This window comes from Saimiri boliviensis, chromosome 10 (assembly GCF_048565385.1).
Source record: "Saimiri boliviensis isolate mSaiBol1 chromosome 10, mSaiBol1.pri, whole genome shotgun sequence".
Lineage (NCBI taxonomy): Eukaryota > Metazoa > Chordata > Mammalia > Primates > Cebidae > Saimiri > Saimiri boliviensis.
Genome location: NC_133458.1, coordinates 96,487,301 through 96,504,016, shown reverse-complemented (window position 1 = coordinate 96,504,016; position 16,716 = coordinate 96,487,301). Strand labels below are relative to the sequence as shown.

The window sequence follows — 16,716 nt, the reverse complement described above, 5'->3', positions numbered from 1 at the left end:
GGGAAAAAACTTCAGTTTTTTTGCCTATTGTGGGCCTAAGAGGAAAAGCACAGTGCCAGCTCTTTCAGGAAGCATTTCTTGAGTTTGCAAAGGGCCAAGTCTGCTACAGAGATAAAGGAATGTTCACTCACCCTGATTTGGCAGGACACCGGGCAAAACCACCCCGACAGACACCCGAGCAGACGACAGCAAGTCCACTGTGTCCGGACCCGGCGCAGAGTCCAAATGCTGGGTGGTGGGCCCGGTTCTGCTAATCTCGTTATCCTTCAACCCACACCTGTACACAATGAACTCTAGGACAATGGAGGATCCCACTCTGCCCAACTTCACTATGGAAACAAGGCTCATTTCTACAGGGAGTGAGACTGATTATCTCTCTAAGCCAAAAAGCCCGATTTTATTTTGTTGTAGTTCTGACTCCCTACTGCTTTCACAAAGGGAAGGAACGTGTGGGAAGGCAGGAGAAAACACGCAAAGGCAAAAGCATTTGGGATTAATGCACAGCCCCGGTATCAGCTGGGTCTTCAATTCTGAAACGGATCCTAAGGAGAAGGGCTTCAGAATCCCAGGACAGTTTTACCAATACTGGCCACCCCACCCTGGTTTTGTGAGCGTCCTTTATGACGGTGCTTCCCGCCATCCCCACTGACTCCCCTAAACAAGTCAGGGCTAGTGCCCAAAGGGAACTCGGGACGAGTCCCACACTCTTATTTTTATAGATGAGGAAGCAAAGCTGGAGGTGGGAAAACCTCTTGCCCTTAGCCAGATTTCAGAATGATTAAACACGGGGGAAACGTGGGCATTTTAAACACCAGTCCCTGCACTTAAAGGGGCCGACCTGCATTTTATAAACTGTATCTGTGAGAGTGATAGAGTAACGGTAACGAAGGAAGCTCATCAGTAAGGATTCGCCTGCCTCACCCTGCGGCACCGCTATCTTAAGAGGAGCGGGGCTGGGAATGCTGACACGCAGCTCACCACTTGAGTATACTCTCTGACAGCCACATTGAAAACAAAGGACCACACACTATCTAACATACACATAAGCCTTTATGCTGTGCCTGTGAAGCCAATCTCAAATCAGATCGAATCTAATGGGTCTCTCTATGGAGACCCATTCATTTGGAGAAAGAAACTTGCTCTGAATCAAATAATAGAACTTACCATCAACTTCCAGATGAATTATTTAAATGCCATGTTTAGTGAATAAATAACCAGAAGGAAGGTGGTAGAGACATGGTGTCACGTCACAGAATGACCACAGAATACAGATTTCTAATTGATGCCAGACAGGATTCCTAAGTCGGCTAGAAAAAAATAGGGTTCTCACACACAAAAGTAAAGTATCGGTTCAAAGAAGTAGAAAATTACTAACTACCAGTTATAGCATCAGAACAGACATATGAATGCATCACGCATAAATGATTAATCTTTGAACAATGGCAGTGCTTCGAGTCACCAGCTCCTCCCTCTCTTCCGCCAGACTCCTCACAACAGCAACCACACAGTGAGCTGCTGGTCCTTTATCCCTGGATCATTTATAAACCGCATTAGGTGTCCTTTAGGACGAAACACTGTGGAGGCAGAAAAAAGAGGCAAACAGCACCAGAGTTTGAAAGGCTCTTTAATAGCAAGCGAATGGTAATTACATGGTTGGATGAGATCCTCACTCTCAGGGGAGGGAGGAGAGAGCAGAGGTGGACAGGGTGCAGTACAGGATTTACACTGTTTGAAGCATCTAACGAAGGGCAACAGTTTTTGGCAACCCATTTCACAGTTTTGCAATTTACAAGAGATTTCTTTGAAAGGAAATATGAAGGCGAAGAAAGTACACACACCCACAGGAAACACTTCTTGCCTAAAAAAACAAAAACAAAAACCCAACAGCTCTTCTTTGCTTTTGCTTCTTGTGTAGATGACTAAATTTTGCTCTCACGTTCAAATTAAGACTGGATCATGGACAGTGAAGGTCTGCCCTAGCACTGAAGACTCAGTTCCTCCTCTTCAGAGCTGACACTTGTACCGCACACTGCTCTTATCTGTATCTGCCTAGGTATCAGAAGGGGCTTGGTAAAAAATGGAACTTGAGAAACAAAACGGAAAAACGGGAAAAGGCAGTTTACAGAGAACAGACTGTCAGCTTTCTCTCTGGTACCAAACAACTTGAATACAGTTCTAAGCAAATCAGACATTTATTTTTGTGTGGCCTGGCATATACTTTTAATCGCTTGTGCCTATGCAGCCTTACGGTGCTTTAAATGGGGTTTCTAACATGAAATGCTCACGGGTACTTTATTTTTGTAATCCCAATTAAAATAAAATTATAAAAGATGACATATTATTTAACAATTTACCCGGTGAGCAGGAGCTATAGATATTTTACCATGGACACCACAAGCTACCAGCTTTCTGGCAGGTTTTAGAATTACTCTCTACAGACTCTAAAAGACTTCGACTTCTTGTGTCATGCCTGTTATCACTAAACTGGGAGAAGTGATTGGGTCTTTATGAAAGAGGACAGGGTTTAACTCAAAGAAATGTTAGGCTTCTCTGAAGACTGGGTGACCGGCAATGGCATCTCTTTGGAGCTAACACCCACTGCAGGGGAGAGGGATCTGTGCTCACTTGAGTATTAATTGTGCTCTTTCTACAACCTTGAAGCATGGTGAGGAGGTGGGCCCTGCCCTCTGTGGCCTGAGGGGCACTCCTGCCTCTTCCCTGCTGCCAAGGAGACCCAAGTTTGCTTTGTGATTTACCTCCCAGGTGCCTGGAGCCCCTCAGATCTGCCTGCACTTTGGAAAGACAGGCTTCTCAGGCTGGCAGCTGGTTTTATTAAGGGAAACAGCCCACAAAAGAGCAGGGCCCCTGCTGTCTCCTTGGCTGGGGGGCACTTTAAAAGTGAAAAAGCCATGCCAACACAAGGCCTCGCCTCTGAACATATAGTCATTTCCTTTGAGGAAAGCAGGTCCCCAGTGAGACAGCTGTGAAAACAGTTTTCCTGGGGCTAAGGTGGTAACTGTCAGACCCCAAGTGTCCCATTCTCCGTCTTTCACCTCCTGCCACCCCTAGCTGAGTCCCACCTATTCCTTATTCCTTCTTGCCTCTTTGTGGGAAATCAGATCTGTTCACACCACAGTTTCCCAACTTGTGAATTTTAACATGCAAGGCCTATTCCTAAAATATAAATTCCAGTGACACTTGGGACCACAGCTCCCCTACGTCCATATACATTGTGCTCTTAGGAAACAGAAACAATATTCAGAAATATATTGTGCTAGAGAACAGTTTCTGTTTATACATGAAAAATGACCGCAACTATCAGAAAAGTTTTCGTTGAAGTACACTGGAAACCTAATTCTGGCACCAGGACACAGGAGGATCCCCTACATAAGAGGCTTTTCATGCTCTGCTTGTGGAAAAACAAATTACACCATGTGCTGCTTTGGGCCTGGGAGACAGGAGTGCACACCTGAGTGCAAGTGAATCCACAGTGGTGACAGGCACTGCGCAGGGCCTTACCTCTCTCCCTGGCTCCGTACTTCACTGTGATTCCTGGATGCCTGTTTGATATGGTGATCAGGCTGAGGAAACCAAGCAGCCATAAGAACAATGTCTCCAGGATTCACTCAAACCCAGGATCGAGGTTTTGTAATGTTAGCAAGGCATGATTTCAGATTTCAGAGCTGGCCCAGTAATCAGCGAGCAATCAAGCATTCCTCATTCTCATTCTCTCTCTCTCTCTCTCTCTCTCTCTCACTACTTTCACGGTCACTTTCTCTCCACTGGATAACACGGCAAAACGTACTAGCACTCATCTTTCACTTTCTTCCAGCTGTTCTTCCTACACATCTCCCGCTGTTGGGTAAGTTAAACATACACCACTTCCAAAGCCCCAGTCTGCCACAGCACAAAGAAAAGCCGTGTCTCCACAGGCAGAGCACGTACAGCTGAGACAAGTCCGGGGCCTCACCTTTCCCCGTCCTCTAAGGAAGAGAATTTCACCAGCCCCACGGGATCGGGCCCTCAGGGGTTTGGACACTCACAGACCAACATGTTCTAAGGTGGTGCCGGGGCCAGCATCCTAAAGACGGCACCATGGCAAGATTCCAGATGTATTTTCTTCCTGAATCCCTAGAAGTTTCCTTGACTGTTGCTCCTTATTTATACACACACATGAGGCAGGCACTGAAGGGCTGTGTTTACAGCTGGAAGGGCAAACGCCTCTTGTTCACAGACCAGTTAAGTGACTCGTCAAGGTCACACGGTCCTCGGCTGACGTGGGGAATTGGGACTAGAACCCAGGTGTCTCTCCTGCGTCCAAGGTCAACACTCCTCCCCCCACACTGCTGCCGCCTCCTAGTGAGTCTATCTGTAAGTCTGTGAAGGGTCGGGGACGTGTGTCACCACGGAGCCATTTCCGTAACAGAAGCCTCGGGCTGCCCGGCTCGCTGACTGCAGCTCCACACCCTGCACAGCCCTGCGAGAGCAGCCACAGCGCAGGAGGGGGTGAGTGTGTGGGCAAGGGTGTGAGCGCTAGAAGGGGTATGTACACATTCAGAAAAAGGAAGTTTTAGAGGAAACAATTCGATCTGCTAATGCTGTTTGGAATTTTGCTATGGAAATTAACTAACATACAGCCATGTTCTCTGTCTCCTACCCCTGGTGCAAAACAAAGCCCACGATTCTCATCAGCCTACAGAGTGGCTGTGTCTATCTCCACTGAATTTTTATGAACGGAGAGCATTAACATGATAATACCAACATGGATTTGGTCAGAGTCTAAACACTTTTTTGATAAAATACATTTTATGTTAATGTCCATTCCATTTCCAAACCTATGTAAATGCAGATTTTACGCTTCAGTGTGTAAAGTTCCAGTTTACCTTTCAGTGGAGCAAGCTAGTGAAGCGTCTTCATTTCCGCTGCAGAAGTCACTCCCGTGGCTTACTATATTAAAATGAAGGTCACAAAACCTGGGCGACAGCTAGTCATGTACAGCTCACCATCACCCTTGCTCACGAACGGAGCTCAGAACACAGGCAGGGCTGCACAGGGCAGAATATGCTCACCCCAATGCATGAAACACTAAGTTGTGCTTTCCTAATGGGTTAGTCGGAAGGAAATTCATTTTACTTGAAATTAACTTTGAGTATGATTTTCGAAGAACAGAACAGAAAGTGGGTGCTGAAGCACAGATGGAAACCACTTTAGTATCATTTGACCCGATGACTTAAAACGGGAGTACGCTGTTTTACCACCAGCAGCTGAACTCCTCACGGCACCAATCAATTAAACAGAAAATGTCGAGACAATCAGGTTGACACCGACATGCCTGGAAGATATACAAGACTCCCATAAGTTCTGTGGCCTCTGCTGCTGCTACTGCTTGTCTTTCATTCAAAACTTTGACAACCTGAAGGGCACACGGGTGACTGTTTAAACGTACCCACCCCAGATGCTAGGTTAATCTAGTGTTGGAAAGGAGGCATTCCGCTTCCTAAGTTACTAGAACCAGGGATGTGGAAGGGTCCAAGAATAATTCCGTATTAGCATTACAAAGGATTTCCCCAGTTCATAATTCTTGGCTAAATGATGATAACAGCAGTATTTCCAGTTATTATAGAAGTTGTTTCTGTGAGTTGTCTGAGTATCTTATTAAAATGTCCCCTTTTAACCAAGCTAACCCACTATAAAAAGATTCCTACCTTCATGTTCCTTTACAAATTCACCACAATTAAGTCCCTCGAAATAAGTGATTATGATTTTTAAATAAATTACACCATGGGATCCTTTTCTTGACTTTTTTTTTTAAATAAAAGATTTAAAAAGTAAAGAAGGATTCTATTATATTTTTAAAAACTTTTAATCCCAGTTGACTTTTCTATCAAATTTATCTATGGCTTCTAAGTTTAAGTGGCACTTGGATTCTTGATGTTTTCATGATTTAACAAGTGGCCATCTCATTAGAAAGAGAGAAGGTAAAATGTTTCATTTGATACGTGGGACGGCTTATAAACATCTTTAAAAATCAATAATTTATATTATATCTTTTACCCCATCTATATTTTCCACTATAGACTTTTAAAGTGGCTTTGGAATTAGCATGTTTTGAAACAGTCGAACAAGCAAGTAACATTTACACTAACCACGAACCAGTCGCTACATACCCAGGTAACTTAGTAATGCCAAAACACTTCAAGGCTTCTGGGCCTCTCTTACCCTCTTAGTCCAAAGCTAAGTGATTATCCTTTCCTGCCCTTGGATTTGCACTTGCGCAGTTTAATGATTAGATATTAAAATTCATGCTTTATAAGCAAAACCTTTCACTTACGGACACTTAAAAAGTACATAAAAAGTGCAGAACGCATTTCTTCTCTGCCATGCTTTCCCTCAGTAAGGTCACCTGTGAGGACTCAAAACATATCCTTAATACATTCAGAGTTCTCTACATTCGAGTCAGCGAATGTTAATTCTCCAACATAAACTCAAGAGAATAGTCAGCCACAAAATGGACTCTAAATTCAAAATGGCAAAGGCTACCACGACAACTCCATAGAAACCCCACTGAAGCGGGAGTGAAATTCAGGTCACTTCTGAGCAAAGCTCATCACAGATATTTTGTGGTCGTTAAAAAGGTATTTCATTTTAATTTGGATGCTGGGAGCCAGACGTCCTATTTCGAAGTGCTAATGCAAAATGCTAACCCAGGAGGGGCAGTGACCCCACCTAGGTTACCGCAGGGCTCACTCTCCTTCTTGTGGGAGCCCCCAGATTTACTGCTGGCTGACCCCCATCTGGGGGTGATCCGCCTCTGGCTCCTCCTCTTCCACATCAGCACTGTACTCTTCAAACGCATCATCATCCGCATCCGGAAGCCCCAGTAACTACAGGAAAAGAACAAGAGAAAAGCAGCTGTGAGCACCAAATGGACCACAGGCAGGAAGACAACCAAATGCATCGGATCCACATTAAACAGCGCTGAACCCAGCAGCTGCAGACTTCCTGCGTCAACCACCCCTACCATGATTTTCATCAGCTTGTGAGACGGAAATGTCAATCCTTCAATGCATTAGTGCCCAAAGGGCTAGGTTTTACTGGGGAGGCTGGAGAGTCTCTATTTTTAAGTATCAAAATGTGGCACCACATATGCACAGAGAGCTACCTATGTGCACGCGCACACCTGGGGCGTTAGCAGTAGCATGAGATGAACCATGCTGCCTGTCCCACCAAGATGCCAAAAACCAGCTCTGTATTTTCTGTCCTAAAAACACAGGGTGCTATTACTTACTGGTGCTATTACTTATAACACATTCCTAAAAACGTAGAGACAACTAAAGTGTTCAACAGCAAAATGGTTAAATAAATTATGGTGTTATCACTGAAATGGAATCTGACATACTCACTCAAAACGGCATTTTTGAATGACCTGACGATGTAAACAAGATGCACATCAGCGTGCAAAGAGCACGACGAAACTGCACTTTTATCATCATACGCACTTCCTTTTCTTTTTGAGAGGAAATCTTGCTCTGTTGCCAGGCTGGAGTATAGGGCAGAGTACAGTGTCATGATCTCGGCTCACTGCAACTGCCGACTCCCGGGTTCAAGTGATTCTCCTGTCTCAGCCTCCTGAGTAGCTGGGATTACAGGTGCACAGCACCACGCCCAGCTAATTTTTCTATTTTTAGTAGAAACGGGGTTTCACCATGTTGGCCAGGCTGGTCTTGATCCCCTGACCTTGTCATCTGCCTGCCTAGGCCTCTCAAAGTGCCGGGATTACAGGTGTGAGCCACTACACCAGCCCGGAGTTCTTTATATATGTGTATGTGTATGCACACTTATATATTTTTAATAGAGACATGATCTCACTATGTTGCCCAGGCTGCTCTCGAACACCTGGACTCAAGCAATTCTCCTGCCTCGGCCTCCCAAAGTGCTGGGATTACAGGCATGAGCCATCACACCTGGCTCAGACTTTCTTGAAATTTATACACATATGCATAGAAAAAAAGACTTCAGTAAAATATACCAAAATTTTAAGCTTTTTTTTAGATTGTGAGATTATGGGTAATTTTTTTCCTTTTATCTTTCTGTATTTTCCAATTGATATATAATTATTATGGGGGAAATTCAAAGTAAACATTTTTTTTTAAAGCACTGGCTGGTCTTTGGTTAGAAACTGAGTGCCATTTGCTAAGCCTGATTAATATGAATACCACAGGCCAGGTGCAGTGGCTCACACCTGTAATCCCAGCACTTTGGGAGGCTGAGGCTGGTGGATCGCCTGAGGTGAGGAGTTTGAGACCAGTCTGGCCAACATGCCAAAACCCTGTCTCTACTAAAAATACAAAAATTAGCCGGGCATGGTGGCATACACCTGTAATCCTAGCTACTCTGGAGGCTGAGACACAACAATCACTTGAGCCCGGGAGGTGGAGGTTGCGGTGAGCCAAGATGGTGCCACTGCACTCCAGCCTGGGTGACAGAGCTGGACTCCTGGTGCCTTCATGAGATCGCCAGTGTGCTTGTGGCCCAAGGACTTCTTACACAGGGGTGTCTAGGGTGATCACTGTCAAGCACCCTCACTGAGTGGCCCTAATGACGTAATCACTAACTGCATCAAGACAGTAACAGAAGACTGACCATTGTGTTTAACTGCATTGCCTCCCTAGTGTCCTGCCACCCGCTTCCTCCTACTCCCTCCCACTGCTGAAATGGGCAAAGAGAAAGCGGAGTCCTGAGGAAAATAATGCCTTCGCTCTGAAGTTCTCCAGCTGCAGCTCTCCCAGAGCCCTGCGAACGCATTCAGGACAAAATCATCGGCTAGGCATTGCTGCTCACATTCTGCACGTGGCCCGCCAAGGCGTAACAGCCAACTGCAGACACATGCTCACCCCTTAGAGCTGGGCATGCCGCAGCTGTCTGAGACTCTGCGGATGTGGAGGGGAAGCGAAGGAAAAGCGCTCTCAGCTCCCCAGAGAGGGTGCTCCAACCTTGAGTGTGCTTGGAGAAGCAAGTCTCTTTCTCTGGCTCCTGTCTCCCTTTCAGATTTTAGTAAATGGAATAAAAAACAAAGTTTGCCTCTCAAGAGAGACAAGATGGCTAGTCGAAGGCATGTCGATGACAATACTTGGTGGTCAATTTTATATTTGGAGAGCTGCTCAATGACATAGCAAGGTGAGAAGTGTCAAATGAGTGGTAACATTTAAATAGTTGGTAAAATACAAATATCATTGCCACCACCAGGAACTCCAAATTACCCGAACACCTAAACAATAAACGCAATTACTCACTGTACTGAAGGGATGTCACTAAAACAGAAATGACCAGTTGGTTCCCTCTCACTTAACAGACTTGACAGGGAGTGGCTGCCTGGAGTTTCAGGAGGATTCTGAGGCCCCGTGGAAAACATGGGGTCGATAGCTAGTGCTCGACTAGCAGTGCCTGTCCTGGGTGACGAGGGTGCAGCTGAGGCATGCATCTGCATATTTATCCAAAAGAGATGTAGCACAGGTGATTCTGCTCTGTAACACCCCTAGGTAATTCATACTGACCCAAACCACAGGTAGCACTCAACACCCTCCCGCTCCCCAGCTTAGGGTGCCTTATTGAAAAAGACCCAGGAAACCAAGCACGTAGCCATGACCAGCTCTCCAGCATTTGCTGTTCCTCTTCCCAGCTCCTTATCTTACCTCAGATGAAACCAAAGCACCTAATGACAGGTCCTTGAGCTGGAAGTTTTCTGACTGCTCTTCTAAGAGCTGCTCACTCACTGCCCTTCTGGAAGGGGGAAGGAAGAGCGGCAGTTCTCTGTGGCTTTCTGGACGTTTAAACCTTAGGGCAGGGCCTACGGATTTATTGAGGGTATGTGGGAAAAGACACTGGCATTAAGAGTCCAGAGGCCAGAGCTCTAGTTAGCTGGGGACCTGTGCCAAGTCACCACCTTGCTGAGCCTCAGTGTCCTTCTCTGTAAAGTGGGAACCACGATACCTGCTCTATCTCGCAGAGTAACTACGGAGATGACACGAGAGACCAAAGTGGCCATCTGCAAACTATGAAACTTTAGGTAACTAAATGTAATGGAATGGAATGTAATCTAGTTATGTTATCTCACTTCCAGTATTCAAAGTGCAGTCAGTCCAGTTACTCTGGGTTGGGGGAGGAGGGTTCTGCTGCCCACCGAGACTCCAGCCCTGTTTCTCCCTCTCTCCTTCTGTGCTTGCTTTGGCACCACCTGGCTATGAATCAGTACCATAGGAAGAGGCACGAACTCAACCCACCGGCCTCTTCATTTGATTCTCGGGCTTGCATTCGGCATTCCACTGAACCAAACATTCTCATTTATCATACTCTGGGTTTAATAGTTCACATTATTAACTATCTGTAAACTAAATGTACCTGATAGTAAGTTAAGCATCCCTTTAGAATGACCCTGTACGGCGGATGCACCTGAATGTGTGTTCTGAGCTAGTGGCCAAAAGAGCGTTCCTTATCTATAAGAAACACCTGGGCCTATGGCCGGTCCCAGGGAAACAGGTCATTTATAGGGGATTGAGGCCCTGAGTTCTGGGTTAAATGAATGTTGGCAGGTGGAGATCATTAGGGGGAGGGTGTTGAGTGAAAAACCTATATATGCTGCACACTGATTGCAGGTGGCTGCGGTTTTCCTGCCCAGCCCACCACCACAGGACTATATGGTTCTTCTGTCCAGCCTGCCACCACTGGACTGCATGTAAGGCGATTCTCCTGTCCAGCCCCTGCCACTGGACTCTCTCCCCTTAATGTCAGTACAGTAAAACCCCACGTCTCGTTTACTGGCTCTGGGTCTCTTCTTTGGTCTCTTGAACCTGGTGCCTTCCCTACTGAAGTTGAAGGGGGTTTAGGACAGGCACGGTGGCTCACGACTGTAATCCCAGGACCTTGGGAGGCCGAGGTGGGCAGATCATTTGAGGTCAGGCGTTTGAGACCAACCTGGCCCACATGGTGAAACCTTGTCTCTACTAAAATTACAAAAGTTAGCTGGGCGTGGTCATGGGTGTCTGTAGTCCCAGCTACTCAGGAGGCAGAGGTGAGAGAACTGCTTGAACCCAGGAGACGGAGGTTGCAGTGAGCCGAGATCATGCCATTGCACTCCAGCCTGGGTGACAGAGCGACATTCCATCTCAACAAAATAAATAAAGGGGGTTTGGCACGGCAAATGCACTATCTTAAGCAGAGTGACACACGTTAGTTCCTTTGCTCCTCATAATAACCTTGTGTGGTGGGCACTTTTATTGTCCACCTTTTACCTGGAGAGATAAGACCTGGAGAGGCTGAGTAACTTGTGCAGAGTCACCCAGTAAATGGCAGAGCCAGGATTCAAACCCTAGTGATCTGATGGCAGACTTCACACCCCTTCCCAGCAGGCCACCCAGGAGACTCCCACCCAGCTGTTAATACTGTTCCCATTAGCTGGAAGTTTCAATGTTTTCTGCTGGGGAATAAATCTTTTTTAAAAATGCAAGGCCGGGCGTGGTGGCTCACACCTGTAATCCCAGCACTTTGGAAGGCCGAGGTGGGCACATCCCGAGGTCAACAGATTGGGACTATTCTGGCCAACATGGTGAAACCCCGTCTCTACTAAAAATACAAAAATTATCAGGGCATGGTGGTGTGCACCTGTAGTCCCAGCTACTCAGGAGGCTGAGGCAGGAGAATTGCTTGAACACAAGAGGTAGAGTAAGCGAATTGCAGTAAGTGGATATACCATTGCACTGCAGCTTGGCAACAGAGCAAGATTCCACCTCAAAAAACAAAAATGCAGTATGAAATGCTAATGTCTACATTTATGAGGAGGTACAATTTGGAAGCATGGAGACATGGCACCAGAAACAGACTGCCCGGAATTCTAAGGGATATATCGTACAGATATGATGTAATCTAGCATCTTCACCTCTATGCTCAATCCCATCTATGGTGGGCAAGTCTAAATTTAACTTCTGGATCCCAATTTTCAGCAGTCAAGAAGAGACAGGCGTTCACACAGACTGGGAAGAATTCTGGAGTCCTGGCTTTTACTGCAACCACACATTCTCATACTGAAAAGGTGGGCCAGAAATGAAAGTGACTGGTATATTTAAATTATTCCTGACAGTCAGAATCATTTACTCCTATTTCAGTGACTGGGAAAAGCAGCTTATGCTCACTCTGGACAAAAGAGTTGGCACTTCCAGGGTCTCGCTGTCCACAAAGCTTCCTTTGAGCTATCGATGATCACATAAGCACTGCTGGGGCCCATCCCCCCAAACGGGGTTGCACTGGAAAGGCGGAGCTGCCAACTCTGAAGAATTGAGGTTCCTCAAACCCAGAGTATTATCTGTAGGCCACCTCCAGGTCTTTTGGACAATAGTGTAAAACACACGAGGTCATACTGAGCTGGCATTTAGCAGCTGCTGTCTCTGAAGGGGGCTCTTACTCAGCACAGTGGGCTAGAGGGTCTTGTCTTCATGAAAGAAGGGGAGGCGGTGTCTGTGCCCTGGAGAGCACAGCCAATCAGCCATGGCTTTGGTGCATGGAGCAAGTGCCCCGTGGTTTCAGAGATCCTTGTAGGCACCTTTCAGGGACTTCCCTTAGGTAGTCTCTCTTCTCTTTCACTATGGGTAGGTGTGTATGACATGTTCAGCAATCTGTCTCAAACGCAGATGCTGATTCAGCAGGTCTCTAGTGGGACTCAATTCTGCATCGCCAACACACTCCCAGGTGGCACGAATACTGTGAGTCCAAGAGCCAAGGGTGGTAGGACTCCAAAGCATTTCAGAAATGTGGCACCATTTATCTTAATGATCATGATGCTGGCAGTATCGAGAAACCTCTGGCAGGGTCCTGGTCGGTCAGTCAGTCTTCTTCACACTAAGGAAAAAAGGGTGGCAAGATGGATGTAGGACCCAAAGGGGCAGGAGGCGGCACGCTCCTACTTTTTGCGGACATAATACTTTCTAAAGAAGAGAATGGTGGCTGGGCGTGGTGGCTCATGCCTGTAATCTCAGCACTTTGGGAGGCCGAGGCAGGTGGATCACAAGGTCAGGAGATAGAGACCATCCTGGCCAACATGGTGAAACCCCGTCTCTACTAAAAATACAAAAAAATTAGCTGGGCATGGTGGTGCACACCTATAGTCCCAGCTACTTGGGAAGCTGAGGCAGGAGAATTGCTTGAACCCAGGAGGTGGAGATTGCAGTGAGTCAAGATCGCGCCATTGCACTACAACCTGGGCGACAGTGCAAGGCTCCATCTCAAAAAAATAAAAAAAGAGAATGGTTTGAATGTTCATAACGTAAGCAAGAAAAAAAAGAAAAAAGATAAATTGTCAACATTCAGTGTTTACTATGAAACCCACATGTGTGCAAATCCCTCTCATCAGACTTTCCCTGACCCACCCAGGCAGCTTCTCACAGGTGGATTCTTTCTCTTTTCCAGGCTCTCGACCAGACTCCGTGAGTCGAGGCAAGAATTGGACTTTTTCTGAGACACAAGATTTTCCTGTGGGATTTAACTTGCAGCTCTCTAGCCACTTGTGGCAAACTGAAAATATCAATCTTGCTCATGCCAGTGAAATAAAATTAGGGGGATTTTTCTGTTAGAAATGTCTCTTCTCCTTGAGAGAAGAAATGCAGAGAGTCACACAGCAACCCCAGGGAGATGACCAGGGCCAACTGAGTGAGAAACTGCAAGGATCACAGGATCCAACTCCAGGCTGGGCGCTGGAAGCAACGTCATGCAAACAGCACACAAAACGGCAAGAGCAACAGGGGACCCAGGACCCTAATGTCCACAGCATTGGTAAGGAGAGGAAGAATCCACCCAAGGAAGCGATGGTTGCTTGTTAAGCCTGTAGCACTTTGAGAGAATTTGAAAGGGCAAGGATAAAGTCTAGTTTCGCCACCAAATCGGAAATAGTAGGCTATTTCTTCTCTTGTAAACTGTATTCTACCCAGCAGTACGTCTGTCAGTTGGCACTAAATATAAAACATGAAAATACTGTGGGGAAAACTGAATGGCATGATCACCATTATTTAGGTCCATAACCATTGTTTCGTTCTCTAGCTCAATCATGTATGACCAGCAACTGTCAACGGAGGGTCACTTAAGAAAAATACAAGGCTTTAATGATTATTCAGCTCACACTTAACCGAAGTGACGGAGGGATGCTTCTGAAACCACTGCTGGTGGCAGTACCTGCTCGTGGGTGCCAGCAACAGCCTGCCTGACATTGTCATTTGCATACATGTGCATTTGGATATGACATGCCCGTGGCAAGAAAAAAAAATAGGTAAAAATCGTACCTCTCTGAGCAATCAACATTAGCAAGTAGGAGGTCATTGGAGTGCAGTAGCATGTGGGTCACTCGAGGAAAGATGGCCAGCTGCATCCACAGTCATTTACTCATCCAAGAAATATTTCCTAATACCAGTTAGGAGCCAGAAATTGAGACTAAATTTAGCACAGTGTCTGGGTTTTGATAATCCTTTGTGTTCTCAGTCTGATTTCAAAGTTCCCCATGAATCCACAAGACAGCTAAATCAGTACCGCCCCCATTTTAAAGCTGGGGACACTGAGGCCAAGTGACCTCTTAGAGGCCACACAGCACAGCAGCAAGATGGGGCAGAGCCGATCTACCTTCCACCACATGGAGACATACCTAAGGAAACGGAGCTGAGGCAGCCAGGATGGGCCCTTCCTGGACTTCCTCCTGGGCCAGCCCCGCCCTTGCTCTGAGCACATCTAGGTCCTGCTATTCTCTAGTCCCACCTCTCAGGAAGTCACTGCCTGGCTTTGTCCCTCAGTGAGCCTGTTCCTAGCATTTCAAATACACTGGAACCACAGAGTTTCATTAAAAAACATATTTTCTGATGATGTGATCACAGAAAACTTAGAAACTGTAGAAAAGAAGAAAATAAAAATCATCCACAACCCTGAGCACATTGGTCACATGCTGCTCTGGGAGGACAGGAGCATCCACTGGTCTTCCTAGGAGGCCTCGCCTCTAACACAGTGAGTTATGTGGATCAGGTGCTCAGTGAATGTTTGTAATTTTACCAAAACCAATAATAAACTTTTGACTTACCCTTCTAATGCCTTTTCATGCTGAAATCACTTAGCGAATTGTTTTCTCTCCATCAAAAATCTAAGGTTCCCCCAAACGGTAACCTGCTCGCTTCTCGATAGTTATTTTGTCTAGTATCCTTATCCCATCCACATCACACTAACATTGATTTAGTGTCTACCGTGGATAACACACTGTACTGAGTAACCAACAAAAATGCCACTAATCTTCACTGCAACCCTAAGGGAACATCATCTTTAATTTTCTAATTTTACAAATGAACAGAGAATCAGGGAGGTTAAGTAACTTGTCTAAGGTCACACAGCCAGCAAGGGGTAGAACTGAGACTTAAATCTGGGTAGCCTGCCAACGGAGCTTGGGTTCTTCATGACTGAAGTACCTGTTCCCTCATAATTGGGTTAAGAGGTGGCAAGCAACCCCCTGCAGAACATGCTCACAGAAACAGCTCCCCCAAGAATCAGGAGAGTGCAGTAGGCAGGGCAAGGAATGGGACTCCCTCACTTGCTGTGCACGGCATCTGGCAGAGTGTCTGGACCCTAACAGGTGCTCTGTCTTGTGATGGGGTTCCTCTGTACACTTACGTGGCCCTCTCTCCTACCAGAAAGTCCACTCCTTGAGGGCAAGACCTGGGCTTTCCGTGCCTGGCCCCTCGCCCTCGGAAGTGGTGTTTTGGCAACGGCAGACGACTGATACATTTTGTTGAAAACATGATGAGGAATTAGAGGGAAGATAAAGGAATAAGATGGTTTAAACAACAACAACAAAAAAGGAGATCTTTTCTTAAATTTTCAAATCCAACAACAGACTTCTTGAAGGGAGGGGAAACTTTGAGACACTGATTGTTTCAGTTGGGGGAAACGCTAGCCAGTGAAAGAGGGATAGCGTGTATAGCTATGAAGTCTGTATTTCTTTTTTTTTTTTTTCTTTTTAAACAGGTCTCACGCTGTCACCCAGGCTGGAGTGCAATGGTACGATCATTGCTCCCTGCAGCCTCCACTTCCTGGGCTCAAGCTATCCTCTCATTTCAGCCTCCTAGGTAGCTGGGTCCACAAGAGTACCTGGCTATATTTTTTTATTTTTTCTACAATAAAAAGAAAGATGCTGTACCAGGTCTCATTTACATATGGCTAGCCTGGTTGCCAAAATACAACCAGAGACTTGGTAAAGAAAAACAGCACAGTGATTCCTGGCTGAAGCTCCCCGTCCCAGGTGAGCCAGTTCTCTCTACGTGGCCCAGGCTGGTCTCAAACCCCAGAGATCCTGCCACCTCAGCCTCCCAGAGTGTTGAAATCACACACATGTGCCACCGTGCCCGGCCCAAAGTTTGTAGGCTGAAAGTATAGACAGCGTGCTAAAGTGGCACAGCCTCAGCCCTGTGGGCAGGACCACTGAGGAAGGCCAGAGGTGACGCCACTCTGTTGGCCCATGGATGCAGGAGTGCCGAAGCTCCGGCAAAGTTAACGGAATTTGTCTGATGTTCCAAAGGGCAGCAGGAGGCTGTCAACAAACGGGTACTGACCTCTCTGAAGAGACCGCAAGGGCCAGAGGCTGGCAATGGGGTGGCCAAGGGAAAAGAGGGGTGCAGAGCCTGGGATGGGGCTGCTCTAAGACAA

General features: G+C 46.4%; 1 protein-coding gene across 1 annotated transcript in view; it reads right to left on the bottom strand.

Moving 5' to 3' along the window:
* Window positions 1–1,606: 1,606 nt before the first annotated feature.
* The window catches only part of MTURN (maturin, neural progenitor differentiation regulator homolog), a 31,906-nt gene continuing 16,796 nt past the window's right edge, over window positions 1,607–16,716 (bottom strand). The window contains exon 3 of the mRNA XM_003935177.4: window positions 1,607–6,884. Within this exon, the coding sequence (XP_003935226.1) occupies window positions 6,774–6,884 (111 nt within the window). The 3' untranslated portion in view covers window positions 1,607–6,773. The remainder of the gene's footprint in view (window positions 6,885–16,716) is intronic.